The sequence below is a fragment of the Perna viridis genome, chromosome 4, assembly GCF_037379345.1.
Source record: "Perna viridis isolate PV_CMFRI_1.1 ecotype Kerala chromosome 4, ASM3737934v1, whole genome shotgun sequence".
Classification (NCBI taxonomy): Eukaryota; Metazoa; Mollusca; class Bivalvia; order Mytilida; family Mytilidae; genus Perna; species Perna viridis.
The window spans coordinates 5414667-5440186 of record NC_142448.1 but is presented as its reverse complement, the minus strand read 5'-3'; the positions used below and the strand labels follow the sequence as shown (position 1 = coordinate 5440186).

General features: G+C 34.3%; 1 protein-coding gene across 5 annotated transcripts in view; it reads left to right on the top strand.

The window, feature by feature from the left end:
- Window positions 1-264: 264 nt before the first annotated feature.
- LOC148618603 (uncharacterized) overlaps window positions 265-25520 on the top strand; it is a 33501-nt gene continuing 8245 nt past the window's right edge. Inside the window, exons 1-4 of one of the 5 annotated variants that reach the window (XM_088577672.1) lie at window positions 2069-2763; window positions 19528-19728; window positions 23638-23893; window positions 25351-25468. In XM_088577672.1, coding sequence (XP_088433798.1) covers window positions 23688-23893; window positions 25351-25468 — 324 coding nt within the window. In that variant the 5' untranslated portion in view covers window positions 2069-2763; window positions 19528-19728; window positions 23638-23687. Of the gene's footprint in view, window positions 359-2067; window positions 2764-19527; window positions 19729-23637; window positions 23894-25350; window positions 25469-25520 lie in introns of those variants that run through there. The other 4 variants (XM_088577675.1, XM_088577673.1, XM_088577671.1 and 1 more) reach the window with 4 other exon arrangements.

The following is a 25520-nucleotide window of genomic DNA, read 5'->3' as shown; positions in this document are numbered from 1 at the left end:
TTCCAATTAATCATCATTATCATAATTATCATACATACGGTATTATGTTATGGTGTTCGTATATATATAATTGTTTTCTTGGTTCGAAGAACAATGGTACATAGCAATATTAACACTAAATATGTGTATAAAAATCATTTAGAAACACATGCTTTAACTTTGTGACTTCATTTATTTGTATGTTTCCCGTGAGGTGCCCCACACAACTTTGCGTAGACCCTTGTGACGTCAAGTACATTATTGCAAAACAATCAATGCTTTGAATGTGTAGACAACAGTTTGTAGGCCTAAATATAGGCTCTTGGCAAAATAAGTGGGGTATGGAAAGCCTATTTATAGGCTCTCTGGCATAGTATGGGTAAGTTTGAGTAACACAGCTTCACTAAATTTTACTTTCGAAGTCAGATAATTCTTTTAAATGAGCAGTTCTTTTTGTTCTTATCATCATTGTATTATTTTACCTAAAAGACCTTGAGATACATTTTATGCCAAAGGTTAAAGGAAATACTTTACCATCGTCTTTTTGGTGTTGGGTACTATTAGTTACATAGTGATTTCGTGGCCGTGTACGAAACTTACCCTGGTCAGTATATTTCATATCCGGCGAGGCGCAATTTTATATGTAGAACGTATTGAAATCCGAAGGCCGGTCTGCATTTTATTGTTTACTTCCGGGAAATGAAAACGCTGTATCACTATGCAAAATCATCTATTTCTATGCTTTTCTTAACATTTTTTATTCAATAGAAATAGATATTTGTCATTTTTTTCAGTATTTTTTCACAAAAATATATTTTGCTTTTAACATTGAACTCAATGCTATGTTAATGACGAATTTCTATGCATTTGAATTGGAGATGAGGACCCATTCTCCTGAAATCACGGAGTCACGTGACGAGACTTACATACCCTATAGTATACCTTAAAATTTTCATGATTTTTAAAAAAATAGACAAGGAGTTTCAATCTAACTCTCGACCATGTTTTTGCATGGAACAGGGTTATGTTGCTACAAGATTGAAGTCATCACTACAGAAGTTTTATGGTCGTCATCATGAACTCGTGGATCGTTATGGTGTATCCATCAGCACCATGAAAACTGATGTATTCAACGGGTCATAGTTTTCCTTTCCTCGTTTGTCTACCCGCACTTGACTTTTTATGAGCAACTCGGCGGGTGTTTCTAGAAAAGCAGAGGACGCTTACCCTACCGGTGCACCTGGTCCATGCTCCCAGTTTTTAGTAGAGTCCGAGTTGCTCATTTACTTTTGTTACTTTGTATGTATGATTTTACTTACTTTATGTTCTTTGTTGTCTATGTCTGTTTTCCATGTCTGGTCTTTGTCCCTGGATTACCTTCTTTTGATTACCGCCATAACCTTGGTTCCCTTGATTACTCTTTCAATTAAGGAAATATCAAAAATAATTTTTTGGTCAATTTTAGAAAAAAAAGATACGAAATTTGGTACACCAAGACAGGTCAAACTAAATATAGACTTTTCTACTTTCACTTTTATTTGGAGTGCATAAAATAGACCCCTTTTCTGAAGCATTATTTTTCATGGAAATACTGTTTTTTCTCAAAAACATTTTTTTTTGTGTTATAGATTGATATTTACCCTGTACTTGTGATGAAAAATGATAGTTATTTGCCAAGAAACAAAAACAGGAAAAGGCAAAAAGGAAGCGCACTATATTTTTATATAGCTGTCATGTTTTGCGTACACCCGCTCAGGAATATGTATACAAGACTTATACCGTAGGCGACGCAAAACGTTTGGTCGCCATTTTGGTTATAGTAAACTAAAAAACGATAACTGACCGGGTATTACTAAAATAGTGACCGTGTATAGGAAATACACCGTCTTCACGTAATTAAAATACAGAGCGCCGATTAGTTGATTTCAACTGACAATGATTCTTCACAACACTTTAAGCAACAATGACTAGCTCTTGTCATTGCTTTAACTTATAAAACATATACTATATTTATATTAATGTTTTATTTTTTAAATTGTCACCGTTCTGTTACCGTGGATGTTATTAGATTCGTTACTTTTGAAAGATTTTTATACTTGTCTTTTATACTTGTTGAAGACCTTTTGGTGAACCCTGAAAGTGTTTACTATTGTTACGTTTCACTATATTCGTTAACTTCCACTACACTTTTATACATACCTATTTTTAGAACATTGCACGCACGATAATATATACTTCAATTGTAGCAGAAAATAACAATTATTAATGCATCTAACATTCAAAAACTGAAAAGCTTTTTATTAACATATCGGCAAAAGTACAGAAGCGCAACTATCCAAGAATATATGTAGCATTTCATTGTGTACTTCTTATGGAATATATATCTATATATTTTAAAACCAGGAAGTTTTAGAATGTACATTAAGACAGTATTCATTCATTAAAGGTATCGGAAATAGCTTGATAGCTTTTTTACAGATAATTAAAAAGCATTAACTGACATTTAATGTCAGAGAATCCATTGTCACGTGTGATTTGTATTGTTGCTATGCCGATCGAATCCATCTTATTTACATCTTGTTACATCCATTGATCTGCTTTCCCGCTAGATTGTTGATAATAGGAAAGGTTTAATTTGTTTGAACAGCTTTATGAACATCAGAGGTATTCTTCCAGGACTAATAGGAATAATACTGATAAATATTGAACATTTTTATATAAATTGTGAGTTTTGAACTTTTATGGAGTGAATTGTTTAACAGGGACTTCGACTGTAAGTACTAGGTGAGTTCCTTTTATAATTAGTATTTTTATTTTGGTTCGTCGATTGTGAAAATATTTATTTATCAAATTAGTACCGATTCGAAGAATTTGCTTCAACCATTCTTGTAGCAATTCGTTACTTGAATATAAGATTATTTCAAGTATCCAAAGGGAACTTTATTAATTGATTTATACTTGGCAAGAAATACGTACAAATCCACCACAATTTAAATGGCTGTATTGTACTCCATAAATGGGGATGATGGAGAGTTCACCCGAAGTAGAAACAGTAATCAATGGGGTGACAGAATCAGACGTCACTCAAAATAGAAACAGTAATCAATGGGGGCGACAGAATCAGACGTCACTCACAATAGAAACAGTAATCAATGGGGGTGACAGAATCAAACGTCACCATAGTAGAAACAGTAATCAATAGAAGGTGACAGAATCAGGCGTCAGTTCTACAAAAAGTCGTAAGTGTAAAATTGATCGTAAGTAATGACGTCATAAACTAAAATAGCATTGTGACGTCATGATTCACGATCAATTTTACACTTACGACTTTTGTGAAACTGACGCCAGGCGTCACCCAAAGTAAAAATAGTAATCAATAGGGGTGATAGAATCGGACCTCACCCAAACTAGAAGTAGTAATTAGTAGGGAAGGAGGCGTTAACGGAATAAGACGTCATCAAAAGTGGAAACATTATTCAGTGGGGATGATAGAATCAGACGTCACCCAGAATAGAAACAGTAGTCAGTTGGGATGACATGATAAAATCACTCTAAAGTATAAGTAGTAACTAGTTGTAGGGGGTAGTGATAGAAACAGACGCCACTCAAAGTAGAAACATTATTCAGTTGGGATGATAGAATCAGACGTCACCTAATGTAGATACAGTAATTAGAACAAACCTAGTGTCATTGTAGATACCCAACTTATAATGATAATAATAATAAAATTATACTGCCGTGAACAATTTATAATTATGGAGCTTTGACAAGGTCAATACGATGTGTATGGACCTGTTCAGGTCGTGGATGAAGTTCCTTATTTATATATTACATATAACAGGTGTATTTTCCAAACTTTCTTATTTTTGCGACCCTTCCGCCATGATCGCATTACATGGGTAGAAAGAAATTTTGGTCCAGAGCATTTGAAATCAGGCCAGATCAATGTATAAAAGTACAAAGTAAATATATTATAAAGATAGAAACAAAGCGTCAATAAAGAACCTAATATCTTTAAAATCAAGTGGTCGCTTTAAGGACCTTAGAAAAACACAAAATGCTTGTACACTATATGTTATATGTATATAAATGTAGGGAAAGTTACCTATTTGTTTATAACATTACTAATGGACTTGATAGAATTTCATGAAATGTAAAATGCAAAGGGAGTATATGCTGATACAGCTGGTTAACACTGAAAATACATATGACATGAAATATGCATTCAACATGCTTTGCATCAATAATGAAATCCAATAAAGTGAATACGATATTAGGAAATAAACTGTCGATATGCTCCGTTAAGGAATGGTATTCAGCATATATATAGTGGTTGAAGAGGTGGTATTCTGGAAATGCCTGAAAGTGTTTAAGTAAGAGCCAAAATACCGAAAATGAATTTTCCATTTTCTTCTGCTTCTGTTTTTGACTTTTCGTCTGTGTCTTTTTCCAGAAACTTGCATTTTTATTGACATTAATTTTTTTTTATTCAGATTCCATTGAAATCTTGAAAATGGTATTTATTGTGATCAAAACTATCGGGGAAATAGAACATGTCCTTTAAAAATTAAGAAAAGTTGAATTTTATCCCAATTATTTTCTGTTATATAAATTCAGTGTTTAACATAGGTATTGCATCTTCTGCCTTTTTTTGTGGCATTTTTTTAACACACTGTTAAGTAAGGTTTTGGGAAGACGGCTTTCAAATCGGCGCAACTGTCACAGTAAGTATATTGATAAATGACATACCAATAACATTGTCATCATAGTGTCAAATGTAAGTTCATTTATTATTGACATTTCTATATACATATCGCAAATTTGACAGCTCTAACATCGTTTGGAATTTTTCAGACCCTTCTATGCTTGCGTTATCTTCCCTGAATCAATTTGATGCAATGGAGCAGTGTAGCGAAAGAGACTTTCTGAGACGTTTGTATAATATTGGTTTGTTGTGACATGTATCATTAATTTGACTCTCTTTCCTACATAACAACATAAGAATGAGCTGTCCCGTACTATCATACATGATGTACTAAGTTACAACCCTAGATTAAATCTACAAGGAGGAATGACCCGACCAGCGACAGCTATATTTCATATAGCCTAGCTGGTCTAGTGGTCTAGGGCGTTGGACTTCGTGTAGACGGTGTTGCCATAGATATACGAGACCAGGGGCCGCGCAGGGAACGACCAAAAATGTTTCAGAATGTGACGACTGTATTCGCTACACCGCTCCATCGGATCAAACTGACACAGGGAAGATAACTTAAATTTACAGAAGGGTCTGAAAAATTCTCAACAATGTTAGAACTGTCAAATTTGCGATGAAAGTTTTAGGTCGTTCCCTCCGCGGGACTCGAACTCGTACCGCTGTGACATCTATGGCAACACCGGCTGCACAAAGTCCAGCGCCCTAGACCACTCGGCCGGCTAAGCTATATGTATATTTCTTGTTTTCGATTCATCGATGATATCGACATGGAATGGGATGAGTCTCAACAAAATTTTATAACATATATGCCAACAACGTCCATCCATCAATCGAATGCACTCATGAAATTTCAGACACTAAAATTGTCTTTTTGGATACTGCTACGTCTGTAAGATACGGTGAAATATCAATGAACCTTAACAGTAAACCCACTGATAGTCACCAATACCCATCTCCTAATATCCGTCACCCAAAACATTGTACTAACACACAGCCAGACTCCGGATTCGGCGCATTTGCTCATCTAACGATACCATAAACAAACGTCTAGATAAACGCAGTGGTCATTTGTTATCGCGCTGATACAAACCAACAGACGTAGATCGGGGATTTGAACATCGCAGTGACTACAAATGTAAACCAGATTTCCCTCTAAGTCGCTATGTGAGATCTGCCGAACACATCAAGGAGAATCTCCACAACATTGTTATTACGATCATAGATCAACTGGCCCAAATGTGTAAGCGTGTCTCGGGGAAAGTTTTTGAAATGAAAAAATACAAATAATTTCTCCAAGATGGAATTAACGAGAAAAAAAATCGTTTTTTGGTCCTGGTTTAAGCCTGATACAGCAGTACGCTATACATCAATATGCTGTAGTGCTAAAATTTGACTTTTCTTAATTGTTTTCCACATGTAATTCATTCCCAGTTTTTGATAAAAAAACACCTTCGTTTTCGTTCTCATTCAGATTCCCAATCATTTGGTTATATGTGTCTTTGATCAAGGTCCCACCATTCATTGCGTCATTCAGCTTTAGAATCTATCTTTCGATCTTGAACTTTGTGAATTTTATACTGAAGAAGGATATTGGTTATCCAAAATATTCAATTTAAATTTTATTATCCTTTGGTGATGTTGAACACATCTAGAAGTTTATTTAATTTTCTGTTATGTTCCGCAGCGTTTTTAACGTCTAAGCTACACCTCAACTCTGGAATCGATGCGAGGTTGCGATGCAAATGTGGTCGCTTTCTCAACGGTATTCGAATAAATATGTTGTAGCGGAAAGAATTCTGTTACAGAACTAGGTGGCGTAAAATATCCCTAAATCACTTAGAAATTAGGGGAAAGACACACAGTCTGAGGATGGACACATAGTCTTGGAGCTTACAAATATAGCAGACGTTTCTTATCTTTATTAACCGGAAGAGACGACACATTTATGCGTTACATAATAGCAGCAAATGTATTCCTTCTACAACGGAGCACCATACGATATTGTCATCAAAGTAACATTCCCCAAATTTTATGAAAAGAAGATTATACAATTGAAATGAAAAAGCATCATCACAAACACATACATTAACTGAAAATAAACACAATTTAAAGTCAATGAAATATCCATTGAAACGTTTGTGTTGTGTGATCCGGGTTGTGTTCTAGCTCCTCCAGGTATAATGCGTACGAGTACAAAAGCATGAGCCGCTTTTAGATGCAGTTATTATATACACAAAAATGAGAACCATGGGTTCTCTGTTAAGACCAATCATAAAAAAATCTCAAAAATGTGGCTTATACGTTTTTTCATGTACAGAACGAGTAAAACAAATCAAAATGATAACAATTTAATGGGTATTCTACCAATATATATAACGAAGAGAAGAAATCATTAGCCTTCCTCAATTATTCTCATATCGTTATCAATTACTGTAAGAAAGCAAAAGCCTTCTTGGTAACACTATATTAAAAGGTACACGCGCCTTGCATTTTCATTCATTTAAGTCGCAAAGATCGAAACGGGTAAGTAACTTTTTCAATCACTACTGATAAACACGGATATGCTTCCCCGGTGATAAATATGGGGCGTCGGATTCAAGTATTAATTTCCAATAATCTATTTTGGCCTCAACAACAAATAGATTGGACTCTATGAGGACCAAACTGGATATACAAAGGTAGATATTACTGTATTTACTTTGCCATTTCCAAGCCTCATCTAGAGTTCCACTCATCCAGAAATTCAGACAAAAAGTCCAATGCACTGCGAAAAGCCTCTCCGTCACCATTATCACAACAACGAAGTACAAGCGACAGGCCATAGTCTCTGACTAAAGAAAGCATCCTTCGGATAAAATCTATCTGACGATCTTTTATTGAAAAATCAGCCTTAGCATCCCCAGTTAGGTCAATGCCGATGTCACCAAGACCGACACAATGCCTGGACGTCAAGATGCACTTCAGTTTATTTATAGCTTTTTTTTATTAGCCTCAAAACATTTTTGGATGTACCCCAAACGTCAGCGTCATTATCGACCTAATCCTTACACGAGTCTCATAGTTTGCAACGCCTGCCTATAAAACAAAAAGATTGTGGTATATCTTCCTCTATGTCAATAGGAGTTTCAGCATGTGATCTTTTTTGTAGCACATCTAATTGAAAATGTGTCAATGATGCTCCAGTGGCTAAGTTCAATGTTTTTGTGGATGGATGGATACTAAACACGGTATCAAATTTTAATGCAATCTTAGTAGGCTGAACTCATGATCTGTAAATCATGACCAGACGGGTCGTATGGTGGATAAAGCCTGTTTTCGACGGTGTAATTCAACATTCCAATCAAACAGTCGATCACCAGTTCTTCTCTACTGAAATGTAACAAAGCATTCGTAAAAAACCACCAGTTGATAAAGTTTTTATCGCTGAAGTCGGCAGAATGAGTTCGACAATGCAAAGCGACATTCACAGCATGCTGTATTAGCTGCTAAATACTATGGGAGGTGGTTCTTAGACACATGTTTCATATGTGCGTCACGAAATTCACAAATAGATAAGGAACATGGCTTTGTTTTTACTTTACGTTGGCTCTTTGGGTGATGCGTGTGGAAGTGAAATGACAACTTATACCTCTTCGACTAACTCATTCTCCCCTTGGACTGGTCCAGTGCTTGTAGACTTAGTACAAACGACTTTGTCTAACGATCGTCTACTTGCCCCGTCAGCCATCAACTGAAAAAAAAAACTTGAAATATAAATGGTTAAAGGAGATGAAGCATGAACTGCGTGTTATTATCTCAAACATTTGAAAGACCACGAAAGAAGTAAGCAAGTAAGCGCGAAGATCATCAAATACTCGAAAATAAAGTTATGCTCGGAGGAAATAAAGAAAGTACAATGCATCCTCTTTATGTACAATTCATGTACAAAACCAACTTGTATCACTCAATGCAATACAAACAAAATATATATGAGAATGAACATACACTCTCTGTCAATGTATAGGGTTAATATAGTGTAATATATTCACATCTATACAATAATGTACATGAAACCTACATAAATTTGCATGACAAAACTGAACACACATAATAATGACTTCAGAGTGACAAAAGCATATTTTTGAAAGTCAACTGCAGAGTGCCAGTGTTATAAAGAGTAATCAAAGGAACCAAGGTTATAGCGGTAATCAAAAGAATCAAAAGACCAAACATGGAAAACAGACATACACAACAAAGAACACAAAGTAACTAAGATCATACATACAAAGTAACAAAAGTAAATGAGCAACTCGGACTCCACTAAAAATTGGGAGCATGGACCAGGTGCACCGGTAGGGTAAGTGTCCTCTGCTTTTCTAGAAACACCCGCCGAGTTGCTCATAAAAAGTCAAGTACGGGGTAAACAAACGAGGAAAGGAAAACTATGACCCGTTGAATAAATCAGTTTTCATGGTGCAGATGGATACACCATAACGATCCACGAGATCATGATGACGACCATAAAACTTCTGTAGTGATGACTTCAATCTTGTAGCAACATAACCCTGTTCCAGAAACCAATTTGTTAGAGTTCTAGCGCGATACAAATAGTCTGCGTGGTTTCGACAAGCTCTGGCATAACGTATGAGTTGTGATATGAACACTCCATATGCAGGTGCTGAAGGGATGTTGCCAACATAATCGGCAAGATAAGACGGCTTCTTCTCCGTCCTACCGGACGCAATTGTAATACATTCTTGAGGTTCCTCTTCATCGACCAAAGTATTTGGAGTAAGCCACTGGTCATCGTATGTTGACTTGTCTTTGTATTCCTGGTAGTGCTGTCGTCAAAAGTTTTAATTTCAGTCTTCATTACACTTTCAATGTCTGAGAACAGAAAGCTCCATAACCACAGCGGAATATCACGGTTCTCACATAATTAAATCCTGTCATGGTGCTAAGCATACGATTTCTTGATATCCCTGACTGTGTAAGTACTCGTCGATCACTAAATAACTGATTCTCTGGCGACCGTAGAACCATTGTTAGTAGTGTCAAATGCTGGTCCCAAGTATTGATTTTGCAATTAATGTAACATCTAAGAATCTGAATGATGACACGACTTTACCGTTCTATCCGTCCGTAGGACAGGCGATTCGGCGTCGTTCTTGTCGTTGAGATTTCCAAAAGATGACAAAGTGATTGAAATAACTCAATGGTAAAATTCGAACCTTGGTTAGTGTGGACCTCTAGGGGCATCTAAATATTGCGATGGAATGATTCAGGAATGCCCATGCAACCACTTCGGCCTTTTTGGGTTGGCAGAGTCACACACTCCACCTACTTGGTAAACTCATCGATGATCGAAAGTATGTGCACATTTACCTGACTGCTTGATGTAAAGGGCCCAGAATATCCAAGTACACCCTCTCACATGACGACCCTTAATGAAACGACCTAAGTGAGCCACGTGCCTTGCGATTTGTTTTCTTGTTCTTATTACATATTCACAAGATCGAACATATATGTTGCAGTCAGTGACCATATTAAACTAAATGAAATTTCTCTTAAGTCGGTTGGGAGTTTGTCTTTTCCGAAATATCAAGATGATATAACATCATGACATTGATACATAATATTCGGAACGAGTTTCCTTGGCACAATTAGACACTTCCTTGGTACAAGCTTGTTCTGCCATACATAGTAAAGAACTTTGTCATCGTATATCAACTTTGACCGACACTGCACACAAATACTTCGTCGCTGGACTACTCAAGCGAATTTCCGACTCGTCCGGATCTCCTGGTTTTAACCATCTTATTATTGGTAATATATCGGGGGTTTCATGTTGATATTTGCCTGATTCGTCACTAGAGTACCCATCAACCAAATTGAAAATCGAGTTGTTGCTCTCAATCGGATCAATGCTGATTTTTTGCATTTGACAAGTGAAGAATCTTGTTAGAGGAGGACTCATGCTTTCGTTCTCGTATGTATTATATCAGTCGTAGACTTCACTCCAGTAAACACGGATGTTTCAATGGATATTTCTTTGACTTTAAATTGTGTTTGTTTTTCAGTTTATATATGTGTTAGTGATGATGGGTTTTGATTTCTACTATATGATCTTCTTTTATAAGATGGAGGAATGTTACAGTGATGACAATTCCGTATGGTGCTCCAGTTATAGGGGGAATATACTTGCTGCTTGTGTTACTCTTGTAACACGTAAATGTATGGGCTGTTCCGATTAATAAAGATTAGAAATGTCTGCTATATTTCTAAGCTCAAAGACGTTGTGTCTATAACGCGGATTGTTTGTCCATCCTCAGATTGTGTCTCTGTCCCTAATTTTTAAGTGATTTAGGGATATTTTTATTCCACCTAGTTCTGTAACAATGCTTGGTACAAAGTATGATTGCTTGCATTAAATTTATTACAACTTTATCAATTACCTGCCTATATATAAATAGAGTTTTTGTACATATTTCATAAAGTACCCGATCGTTAATTTGTCGCAATGGTTTTCACAACATTTAAAAAGGTCATGCATTGTTAAAAATACATGTCAAACATTTCCTAATCCCTGCAATACTTAGCGACAATGCAACATGACTTGGAATTCCCAGTATCTCATCAGTATTCATTGATTTTCAATATTTATAATTAATAAGTGTGGAAACACTGACAATGATCAGAAATAATTGGAGAAACAGAAGCTAATACATACACGAGCTGTTGTGGTTTGTCGCCAGACGAATCAAACTTATTACTTGTGTTACTTAACTTGATTAATAATTCACAGATTCTTTAAGAAATGTGCTAATTCTCATTTAAACATGACGTACACACCACAAAAGCCAGTTATAAATGCTTAATTGGAGGCTTGGTGGTTGAAAATCACGAATAAGCCTTCAAAATGACAAAAGCTTTCAGGATTATCTGGAATCCATTGATGAATGCTTTTCAGGTATCGTTTTCTTGTAATTATGACAGGGGTTATTTGATAAGGACATTACTTTCTTTCTAAAACTTTGACTTTGAATTTTATATTTGCTGTTTGCTGCTATGTATACATCTTGGTGATATAAAGTGTTACATCAATTATACAATTGAGATACAGTATGACCATGGAACTATTTTGACGTTTGAATGAATGAAATACGAGAAATACCATGCGATCGCATGAAAGTGAGGACTTCAGATCTCGTTCTCATCAAAGTACTTTTTTTCGAAGCGCGTAGGTTATTAAAAAAAAGAATTTAGTTATTTAAAAGTATGCATGGTAGCTGTTATGTTATATATTATGGAGATTGAAAAAAAACGTGTCAGATGACAGTGTCATTGACAAGTGGCCCTTTGAAATTCTTGAAGGTTAATGTATACATATAACACTGCTTTCTCTGACCACACAAGCTTCATCAGCCCCGGTTGAACTACAATTTCCAATCGCGAGAAAAAAACTCTTTAGATGCGATAGACAATATGCTTCCTAAGTTTTCAGATATTGGAAGACTTGATGACGAAACACAACAATGCAATGCAAAGCTTGAAATTTAAATAAAAAGACACTTTAATAAGGTGTAGTTTCATTATAGCTTATTTGTAGAGAAGAAAATGAAAATGGGTTATGTGTAAATAAAAGTTAAACCAAACTAAAAATAACAACCGTTGTTCTCATAATGAAAAAAAATCTGCTAATTTTTTGTCTTTAATGGTAAAAGTAGTTGTTGTTGTAATTGTAATTCATGCAATTAATTAGTTAAGCAAGTAATTGAGCTAAGCTCTGATATTTTAATATAAATCATTGTAAAATTTCGTTGATTTGCATTTTGTAAATGTTTAACTTTGATTTAACTTATTGCAAGAGTAATCAAGGGAACCAAGGTTGTAGCGGTAATCAAAAGAATGTAATCCAGGGACAAAGACCACACATGGAAAACAGACACACACAACAAAGCAACTAAAACATACATACAAAGTAACAAAAGCAAATGAGCAACTCGGACTCCACTAAAAACTGGGTGCATGGGCCAGGTGCACCGGTAGGGTAAGTTTTCCTTTACCATCGAATTCTAAGTGTAGGTCAAGATATGAGGCTGACAACACAATGCCGATCGTTTGTTTAAAAACGCGTCCATTACACTGGACAAATATGTTGTCGATTAAAAATTCCAGCTTACATGCAGTTACAAGTATTTTTTATCTTGTCTCGACAGTTATATAGACATTGCCTGTATCATATCTGGTCTCTTTTTGGAAGATTATCGTGTAGTATTTTATGTTTCCGGTTGATCTGGCATCAGTATTTCTTAACGACTCTTTTAACAGTTATTCACACCTTCGTATTGCTCCAGTCTTATCTATTGTTAGAATTGCATGACTCTTACAATTTTGCCATGGGATTTTTTAAAATGTTAATTCATTTTATAGTTACATGTAGTACATTAAATATTGACAAAGCATGTCTATTCAATTACGGTATATGATTTTGCCTCCCGTATTTGATGAATGATATATGGATTAGATATAACAGCTATTTCACTTTCATCTGTACCCTGATTTCTAATACTATGGTTAAAAATATGTTAGATTACCATTAAGATTACCATTTACTGATTATATCAATTTCGGCTAAGGCTATTTGTCTTCTTCATCTTTCTTTGCTGCATAATTGCATGCAGTTCTTTAAGCGAACGTTTAAAACATGTGATTGGGTTTCTCTCTCTCTCTCTCTCTCTCTCTCTCTCTCTCTCTCTCTCTCTCTCTCTCTCTCTCTCTGTGTGTGTGTGTGTGTGTGTGTGTGTGTGTGTGTGTGAATTCATAATTATTAGTACTTGTGAGATGTCTTCAGTTTATGTATGTAATTTCATATATTGTTCTGTTCTGTTTGCTGCATTGTGTTGATCGTCTTTATTTCCTGTTTTCAGGCCATGTACTTGGAGTTTCGAGTGTCTGAATCGTTACATTATTTACACTTAGGAATTTTTGCCGATACTAGAGGCAAAATTAAAAAAAAACAACCAGGGAATAAAATGACAAAAACAGTGCACTTCACGGAAAACAAGATAATTCATCAATTCAATTCCTTTTCTGCTTCTTACCATGAATAACTGTTTTGCTCAGTGGTTTCGAATAAAACCAATGACATCTGTTGGAATAGTCAAAGAACATTTGTTGACATATTCTTATTGTCAACTGTGGAGAAATTTCACACAAAATTTGCATGGTAATTTTTGTGCATCTTTTCAGTAAACAATTACTTCTTTGATTTTTCAATGTTTCTTATTATAAAGATGCTGGTGATGGTGTAACTCCTTGAAACACTTGTAATTTGTAATATAAATATGATTGGTATTTTTCAGTTTAAAATTAAAACAAGTATATGACATTTAATAAATATGTTGATGAAAAGTTTTTCTTTCACTTAAAAGTTGTATTAAGGATTTAATTTTCGGGTAAAACAACGAAGTATGGTATCCTAGTGTAGAAACTGAATACAAATATCTAAGTTAAAAAAAATCCAAGTTTTTATTGTGTGGAAATTTAAATACACCTCTTTGGTTTAGATTTTCCAAGAAATTTTTTAATGTATTTTATTTTCAAAATCACACAAATCATATAATGTCTTTAAAACTTCTATGATAAACAAAAGTAACTTAAAAACTCGGACTGTGCTGTTTCTAGAAACACTCGCCGAGGTGCTCATAAAAGTTAAGTCCGGGGTATACGAAAGAGGAAAGGAAAACTAGTACACGTTGAACAAATTGGTTTTCATGGTGTAGAAGGATGCACCGTAACGATCATAACGACCATTTACTTCTGTAGTGAAAACTTCAATCTTGTCGCAACATAATTCTGTTTCAGAAGCCCAGTGGTGAGAAGTCTAACGCGATGCAAAATGTCTGCGTAGTTACAGCAAGCTCATAACGCATGAGTTGTGGTATGAAAGATATGAAAATTCCATAGGAAGGGATGTTGCTACTGATTAAAGGAAATTTGACAGTACGAAATGAAAAGTCCTCGAGTTTGCTGTATATGTTTGTCAATAGTTTCCTTTACCATCGATCTCATAGTGTATAGGTCAAGATATAAGGCTGGCTTCATAGTGTCTGTAGTATCCTTTATCTCAAATTCTTTGGGTAGATGCGATGTATAAAATCCCCGAAACTAGGATTGTTTAACGGTATTACGTCGTTTATAGGGCAGTATCTACGATAAAATAATAAACGACGTCCCTTGATAAAATCAGCTATAAAGTCAGCTTCATAAGAGTGAAGGAATAGTTCAGCGAGTAGAGGAACGCAATTTGTTCCCATTGGAATGCCGACCGTTTGTTGAAAAACGCGTCTACCATACTGGACAAGTATGTTGTGGATCAAAATAATCATTTTAAAGAGGTTAGATTTTAGTTTTATCTGTGTATGCATGAAGATATTGGTCAAAGCATTTTTTGATTCTCAAATTTTATTTATTCATTTTGCATATGTTGTGAAATTCTACTGAAATGATTGTAATATAAACCTTGTGAATGATGATTATTTACTCTCTTCTAGTTACTTGATTCAAGTAATATTTCCCTATACCTTATGATTTCTAAATAATCTGAGATATTTACTTCCTCTTTCTTCCCATTCCATTTGATTTACATTAGAATTGATTTTGTTTCCTTGCAAATATTTTTGATTAACAATCTTTGTAGCTCCAACAAAACAAATTCATTACCGTAAGTTGGAGCTTTCTAGATTAAGTTATTGCGGAATCAAGCCTTCTTATTTGGAAGTGATTGTGGTACTATTTTAGATTATTCCTTTTATAACCTCCTTCAGACTACAAATTAACAATTTTACTTCCTAAATTGTAGGTTTTTTACCATGCAAAAGTTCTTAATATCATAATACTGTTTCACTTGTTATAGTGGTATATATCACTTGCGAGTTCTAGATTCTTAAATATATAGTTCTTGGTAGAGATTCCTCATACTTTGTAAGAAATAATTCCAAATCATCTTCCAAATATACAGAGGACGATGTTTACAAAATGCTGGAATTTTTAATCGACAACATATTTGTCCAGTGTGGTGGACGTGTTTTTTTGACTTTAAAGCTGATCTGATCCGAAAGAAAGAATATCGTTTGGCTAGATCCTTCAATCTCAGTTTCCGCTATATAGATGACGTATTATCTATAAACAATCCTAATTTTGGGGATTTGATACATCGCATCTACCCAAAAGAACTTGAGATAAAGGATACTACAGACACTGTGAAGTCAGCCTAATATCTTGACCTACACTTAAAAATCGATGGTAAAGGAAAACTATTGACCAAACTTTACGACAAACGTGATGACTTTTCATTCAGAATTGTCAACTTTCCTTTCATCTGTGGCAACATCCCTTCGGCTCCTGCGTATGGAGTGTTCATATCACAACTCATACGTTATGCCAGAGCTTGCCGAAACTACGCAGACTTTTTGTATCGCGCTAGAACTCTAACAAATAGGTTTCTGGAACAGAGTTATGTTGCTGCAAGATTGAAGTCATCACTACAGAAGTTTTATGGCCGTTATCATGAACTCGTGGATCGTTATGGTGTATCCATCAGCACCATGAAAACTGATTTATTCAACGGGTCATAGTTTTCCTTCCCTCGTTTGTCTACCCCGGACTTGACTTTTTATGAGCAACTCGGCGGGTGTTTCTAGAAAAGCAGAGGACGCTTACCCTACCGGTGCACCAGGTCCATGCTCCCAGTTTTTAGTGGAGTCCGAGTTGCTCATTTACTTTTGTTACTTTGTATGTATGATTTTAGTTACTTTCTGTTCTTTGTTGTGTATGCCTGTTTTCCATGTCTGGTCTTTGTCCCTGGATTACGTTCTTTTGAGTACCGCTATAACCTTGGTTCCCTTGATTACTCTTTGTCTTCTTAAAAAAATTTGGATCATATTTATAAGTAATATTATTAATAATTTTTATCAATGAGAGCATAGGCATTTGTTTAAAATTCTTGAGTATACCACGATACTTAATAATAATAAACTGATTTTTGAGAGTGAAATGTCCAAAACAGATCGGTAAAGGTTCGAAATCTGTAAGGACACACGGACGGAAAAAATGGTTCGTGCAACCAACCTTATGACATTTCAATTTGAATTCACATGACCTTTACATCTTGTCGATTGTTATCAGAAATATTCATACCCAAAAGACTTGTATATTTGCATGTCACGTTTAAACGGGTAATGGGAAACAAGTTGCATATTCATTTTGATTTTATTGAGTTTCTAAATTTTTATGTTTTATTTGGTGTTTCTTTCTTTCTGTTTATATTTTTGTCCCTTTGTTTTTGGAGACTTCCCTTAATAATACTTCAAGACACAACAAAGCTGTGATTGCGTTTATACGGTCGCCATCGTAGACACTCTAACCTTTTTTACGTGTCTTTCTCCGACATAAAGTAAAATTTATTAGCCTCATATATTTGTATACTTTTTTCCTTGTCTTACACTGGTCCTAAATAGGCAACACTTTATAGCCATAAATACATCAAGTCAAATATTGTTTGCCTCTATTGAATTTTCAATAATGTTATTTTTTTCTGAAAGAAAATAAGCAATACGTCAATTTTCTATCGAATCTTGCTGAGAATTTTGGATTTCAGTTGAAAATCTATGTAGACATGACCTTTATAGCTATTTTCCTCCAAAGGATATCCATTAGTGATTTTATTAAACAAAAGTTTTATATAAAGACAAGCTAATAGATTAATTCTCTTAGGATTCCTATATTGTATTGGTTTTTAATGGGAATTATGACAAGACGGTGTAGTATAGATGTATTCATCACTAGGTATAAAAGAAATCCTCTGCGGATATTAAATGATGTATCAAATGAAGTCTGAGAGTTTCCTTTTATTAACAGTTGCGTAATGCCCTTTGACAGTTCATAAGGCTTGACGTTACCTTTGAGAGGTTACTGTTATACATCTTGAATCCTAGGATATGTTTACGAAAAAAGGCGATCATTCGACTGCGTCACTACATGAATGTTGCAGCAAAACGTACATACGTACATAAATATAGTTTTGCTGCAGATTCACGTAGTGACACAGTCGAATGATCGTCTTTTTTCGCCAAAGAAAAAGTATATTAAAATAAGATAAATAAATGACATCAACGACACAGAAAGAATGAGGAATTAAAAAAAAAGAATGAATAATATAAACATTAAAAAATATATGTTTACACTTATACTTCATTTCCTCCAGGTTTACTATCATCACATTCGATGTACTGAGGCTTTTTCCCTAATGCAACTTTTCTTATTTTTTTTGCTAGCTAATCTCTCTTTTCTAAATGGGCTTATTCGTTTACAGTTCCTGAGTACGTCAAAATAATATAACAATACTCTCCTTGTTCATCGTTCATTAGTCCAACGACATTTTCCGATTTCTTCAACTTATTATCTTGTTGTTGAATGTTATTGTTCTCATTGAAACTACTTTTGATAGGAAAAAAAATCATGTATATATTTATTCATTATCTTGCCACGTGTATTTCATGAACACTTGTGTCCAACTCTTGTCTTCAGCATCCATCAGTGTAAATTAGCATTTATGCATTAATTCTGAAAACTTGTTTGGATAAACAATAGCATTTTAATTTTCTTGTTTTGTGTAGAAATCATTTCTGTAATCATGGAATGTAAAGTTAATAAAAAAAAATAAGAGAGGTCTTTATCTTTCATTGCTAAATAGAAAAAAAAGTATTCCAGATATTTTTTTATTTTTATAATTTCTACTTTAAATGTATAACTTAACCAGTGGTTTATCTCGTGCAGTGCAGTTTCCCATCTGGCATTAATAAACAAATGCATTTATTTGAAATAAATTACAATGGCACAAAAAAGTATTAGGAGACAATCTTTTCCAATCTTATGCAAATTATCCATATATATTGAAACAAATTGTCGCGATCTTTAAATCGATGAACTACATGAATTTTTAATCTAAATGAACTGAAGCTACAAACAATAAATTGAAACTTTTTCATTGAAGATAATTGGATTTGCATATATAATTCAACAGTAGCAAGTTTGAAGTTAGAACATGTAGATGTCGTGCTTCACTGTAGACCGGAGTGGAAGTGGAGTTAAATTCACAACTCTGTAATAACAAGAGAGAAAGGAGCATGAATGTTTCGATATAGTAAATATAGTCTGAAAAACACAGCCGAGATGTTGGGTAGAAGCCATGACTTTGTGAAAAAGGAGGAGATGGATATACTTTATCGTTGGTTGATACTTTTGGGTTGATGAATTTATTTTTGAAATAGCAAACACAACCTTGCATTATGAGATATCAGAAAAAAAAGCACATTACACACAGGCCGTTACCAACTTTAGTAAGGATATTAAACACATATTGCAGAGTTTAAAGTGAGCTTTACTTCAATAATAAGAGTACAGAATTTCAAACAAATAGAAGAAGATATTTTTAAATTCGACACACATCTTACGAAGTCTAAGCTTGAAGCAATGTTCATGATTTTCTTTGGTGAATGCACTTTTTTGACGCACATGTCGCTATGGTTTAATAACAGCAATTTCATTATAGGTTTTAACAATGATCAGAAGAATCAATGATGATTTATTTCCTATTAATGAAGTTTCGAGAAATTTGTCCACCAATCATATTTTATAAACAATAGATAAACAGGAACACCAACCTTGAACAAACATTGATATACTTTAAATAAATGTAAATGTAACGAATATTAGTTTCATATATCGTAGCCATGGAAGAAACTGTTATTATGATTTAAGTATAAGAATATATACATCATATTTCATTCCAGCGGAAGACATTTCGCTCTATGCTCGGGACGAAGACACGGCAATGATTATCGATACGATTATACATAAAATATTGTTCTAGATCAAAATACAGACTTAAAACTTCTTTTGTCGCTGACAGATTTTCTCTCAATCAATAAGTAACACAATGCACAACATGTTTATACGAGTTCAACAGGAGGACAGATACGACCAAGCTAATGGTACGGTAGGCCATTTTATTATCAACACAAACTTCTTTCAATTAAGCAAAGCTTCTTTAACATGCTATTTGTTCCGAAAGCAAAATTAAAACATATTCATAAATGACATGTCAGTGCATGTGTATTCTTTTTGCATTCTAAGACCTAACCTGCTTCCTACATTTTATATAAGTCTTTAATGCTGTTAATCAGATTTTGTATAAGCAGAATAAATTTATTTCTGTACTATAAATTGATTGTGAAAACATACAAAACACTGGAGTTTAGACAAGTATTGTAAGCAAGATTTCAGTAGAAAATATTTTGTCCTAATGTTTTCAGGCTAATGTGTATGACTACAAAATGCCTCTACTCTATACCCTGGCTTTGTCAAGTCATCTTTAAAGTCGTAACAAATACAGATTGTTGTAAATTGGTCAATCACATGTCACCCTGTCTTTGTAATGAATAGATTTGAAACATTATCCATTAACGTCAAATTGTTACTTCAACTGTACTTTATATGGTTAAAAACATTTTTCGAACTCATTACTGATAAAAAAAAACTAAGGTCAATGTTAAATGAAAACTGAATCAATATCTTTTGAACTATCAATCTGAAACTAATTCTCATGATACTTGAAAGAAAAGCTTTAACATATGCTTTTCCGTAATAAATAATACCAGTATGCACGTGTACGAAAGAGTAATCAAGGAACCAAGGGTATAGCGGTAATCAAAAGAATGTAATCCGGGGACAAAGACCAGACATGGAAAACAGACATACACAACAAAGAACATAAAGTAACTAAAATCATACATACAAAGTAACAAAAGTAAATGAGCAACTCGGACTCCACTAAAACTAGGAGCATGGAGCAGGTGCACCGGTAGGGTAAGCGTCCTCTGCTTTTCTAGAAACACCCGCCGAGTTGCTCATAAAGAGTCAAGTCCGGGGTAGACAAACGAGGGAAGGAAAACTATGACCCGTTGAATACATCAGTTTTCATGGTGCTGATGGATATACCATAACGATCCACGAGTTCATGATAACGGCCATAAAACTTCTGTAGTGATGACTTCAAACTAGAAGCCTATTTGTTAGAGTTCTAGCGCGATACAAAAAGTCTGCGTAGTTTCGGCAAGCTCTGGCATAACGTATGAGTTGTGATATGAACACTCCATACGCAGGAGCCGAAGGGATGTTGCCACAGATTAAAGGAAAGTTGACAATTCTGAATGAAAAGTCATCACGTTTGTCGTAAAGTTTGGTCAATAGTTTTCCTTTACCATCGATTTCTAAGTGTAGGTCAAGATATTAGGCTGACTTCACAGTGTCTGTAGTATCCTTTATCTCAAGTTCTTTTGGGTAGATGCGATGTATCAAATCCCCAACATTAGGATTGTTTAAAGATAATACGTCATCTATATAGCGGAAACTGAGATTGAAGGATCTAGCCAAACGATATTCTTTCTTTCTTATCAAATCAAAAAGTCATTTCTAATCAATTTAAGTTTATGTAAAAACAGCATCCTAAAATTGTCATGTTTTTTTAAACTGCTAGTTTTTTATGTGTGTCTGTTTTCCATGTCTTTATCCTTGGATGACATTGTTTTTATTTCTGCTCGAATATTGGCTCCCTTGATTACTCTTATACATATGTTATTTCTAGTTTCGGATATATTTGGGCAATTGACCAATGATAGTAAAAAATATAACAATTTAAACTAGGAAGAAATTTGAAAAATTAAGAAAGAATAATCAAGGGAACCAAGATTATAGCGGTAATCAAAAGAATGTAATCCAGAGACAAAGACCAGACATGGAAAACAGACATACACAACAAAGAGCATGAAGTAACTAAAATCATACATAAAAAGTAACAAAAGCAAATGAACAACTCGGACTCCACTAAAAACAGAAAGCAATGTCTTATTGATATCCTTTATCTCGTAATGAAATCGAGAACATTATGCCGAGACCCTAAAAAATGGGAGCAAGGACCTGGTGCACCGGTAGGGTAAGCGTCCTCTGCTTTTCTGAGTAAGAAGTGAATTGGAGGCTGACTTCACAGTGTCTGTATTATCCTTTATCTCAAGTTCTTTGGAGTAGATGCGATGTATCAAATCCCCAAAATCAGGATTGTACTACGGGAGTAACAAGTGTTGTAGTAGGATTCATGAAATATTTGTCTTGGTTCGTTTCGAAAGACATGACAAATACAAAAATTACCATTCTTATCAAGCACGGGGAGATCTTTCGGAGGCAGGCTCAATAAAGGCAAAGTTAATAAACCATCAAAAAAAGAAATTCATAAACTGATATATTTTAAAATGTATAGTCTATAGGCTTGAGATGGTATATTTCAACTACGAATAGAAAGTTAGCAATCGAAATTGTCACGTTTATGGTAAATTCTTTTTAACGTCACATATCATTTGTGTTAGGTTTGAAGTATCAGTTGTCTCTTTTATTTCAAGTTCATTTGAGTGCATCAAATGTGAGCCCTGCAGTTGAGATAATTTAAACATGATACAATATCTAAGATAATTTTCTATATAACGGAAAATGTGTCTATTAACTGTTTATAAAACTCTTTTGACTGATGAAATAATAAAGCAAGTGTTGGAATTAACACAATTGTAAAACCAATCAACCATGTCTTAATTTAAAATATTATTTAAAATGGTATATCTTCAAGGTAACATAATAAGTATGAAATGAAATGAACATGTCACTTGGTAAATTGCTTCAAAGATCAATATCTTGGCGATTTAATGTTGTAGAATCCTTTTAAGTGACTAAATATGTATGGATTAATTTTTTTTAAATAAAATTTATTTTAAAATCTGGACTATTTTTCTAGTAATGAAAATCAATTGTAAGGTTCGTGTACACTGAAAGGTAAATAAATTCAGTGATGGCCTACTTAAAATCTTTATAGGTTGACCAAACCGACAAAATATATTCCTCCATTACCTCTCCATATAGTCAAATCAATTGTGTGGATACTTTTGTGCTATTACAGCAATAATTAACTATAATTACATCAATAAATACCGATTCGGTCACAATGTACTTCGATTTTATCTAATACAAAGAAAATGGCGTTCTAAATATGTCATCGGTAATATCATTACCAGTCTTTCTAATGACCATTTTAATAGTATGGCTAGTCAATTTACTGAAATCTGTCTCAGGAGGTTGTTTCACTTTCGAAGAAGGGCAGATAATTTATTATAACTTATTTTAAAAGGAATATTATAGTATTTTGTCCAAAATTGCAGGAAATGACAAAAATGTTTCTTAAAAATATCTTTCAACTCTCAGTTGTTTAAGAAATAAATCACAGTAACTCAATTTTATCATTGGTTTACCACGGGCTGGTCATTTATATCGCATTGTTTTACCCCGAGCGACATAAATTACAATTATCGCGATGGGTTAAATTACAATATAAATCGCCAGTCCGTGGTAACACAAAGATAAAATGAAGTTTACCTGGTTTATTTCGATTCTAACATGACAAGTTTCTTTATTCTTTTGAATAGACACAGCCTAAGAGTTGCACGAAATGTTGGTTATGTTTTTATCACTTTTCTACCATGGCTGTGGTCTAAATAGCTTTGAAGCACGTTAAATTAGAACCATTATTTATTATAACATTGCATCAAGTTGGTGATAGTTCTGCTACCAGCTCTCGTCTGTTACGCATCAATCCTCAAATATCGAATTTAAAGAAAAATTGTATGAAGTATAAGATAAAGAATCATCACTCGAATATGATGTCCAATGGTCAAATGTCTAGGTAAAGGTGATTTCTTTCAATCAATGTATCTTACCATAATTGAAATTCCTTTGACTTTTTACCTCGTTGTGTTTGATTTTTACTAAAAATAATATATTGCAATGTTGATTTATTGTTGCAGTAGGATGATATCTTGAGCAAAAATTCTGGATGGTACAGACTTAATAAAACATGAGGCCGGCAGTAATTGCCAGTGTTGCCAGGAACCGGAAGCAAGGGGCACAGCGCATCCGGTTGATGTCGCCCCAGTTTTCAGGACGACGTTTTATTGTGATGATTTTTGTTGGAACTTTAATATTTGCACCTGGTGTAGCATTGACAATCTTGGGAATCAGCAATGACGATGAAATAAGCCAAGTATCTCCTGCACAAGGGGTGTAAGTACTTTGTTTTCTAGACAGTCATTACTTTAAGCTTTAGCTTACACCATAAAAAGTCTAATATATCTAACTTATACAAACCTCTAGTTAGATAAGTTATGACTGGTGGTATGCCAGGAATATGGATATAGACTATGATCTACGATGTTTGCCCTGTTCAAACAAAACAACAAAAATACAAACAACTCGTAGGATATATAAACATTACCATTTACTTTTGAACAGAGGTTCTTACTCTTTTATTTTTATATCCAATTGTTTTCCGAGTATCTAATGTTATATTTTCTTAAATATTATTTCTTTTTTATTTCAATTTCTTTCAAACAATCGATTAAACAAGCTCCTTAAGAGTTATTTTTCAAGAAATAGTTTTAATACAATCTATCTCCTAAAAATGGAAATGCGAATTACAACAAAAGCGAAACACAAACTGCAAACAAAAACAACTGTAATGTTTTACTGTTTTAAATGTTCAAAATATTTTATTTGATACTGCTGTATTATACATTTGCTTCGAAGGAGAGGGATATACTTTTTTCCTTTACTTGCTGACCTTTTCCTTCACTCTTATGAGGCTGATTTTATAGCTAATCTGATCCGAAAGAAAGAATATCGTTTGGCTAGATCCTTTAATCTCAGTTTCCGCTATATAGATGACGTATTATCTTTAAACAATCCTAATTTCGGGGATTTGATACATCGCATCTACCCAAAAGAACTTGAGATAAAGGATACTACAGACACTGTGAAGTCAGCCTCATATCTTGATCTACACTTAGAAATCGATGGTAAAGGAAAACAACTATTGACCAAACTTTACGACAAACGTGATGACTTTTCATTCAAAACTGTCAACTTTCCTTTCATCTGTGGCAACATCCCTTCAGCACCTGCGTATGGAGTGTTCATATCGCAATTGATACGTTATGCCAGAGCTTGCCAAAACTACGCAGACTATGTTGCTACAAGATTGAAGTCATCACTACAGAAGTTTTATGGTCGTCATCGTGAACTCGTGGATCGTTATGGTGTATCCATCTGCACCATGAAAACTGATTTATTCAATAGGTCATAGTTTTCATTTCTTTGTTTGTCTACCCCGGACTTGACTTTTTTTGAGCAATTCGGCGGGTGTTTCTAGAAAAGCAGAGGACGCTTACCCTACCGGTGCACCAGGTCCATGCTTCCAGTTTTTAGTGGAGTCCGAGTTGTTCATTTGCTTTTGTTCAACAACAACTTCCTTTTTACCGAGGACTATGATTTTTTCCCTTGATTACTCTTTCCTTACATCGAGATTGGAAGCGAGGGTATAACTAGTGACCCATCGCTCACAGATTCTTTGTTATTTTTATTAAATTTGCTTAAAAATCCCTACGGTCATTTTAAATGATTATTAATATTTTTTGCAAAGTTCTTTTCTAAAGTAAAGCTCATAAAATCTTATGTTATTTTAGGCTGTATAAAGTAATAGGACCAGCGGCCTGTGGTGTAGGTGTTTGTATTTTGATTGTAGCAGTTTTGTATTACTTTTGTTATGGCCTGGCAGATACAACAAGATCACGTCATCAATCAGTAAGTAATATTTAGATCAAATTAGTATGGCTTACTTGCGTTTTTTTTTAAA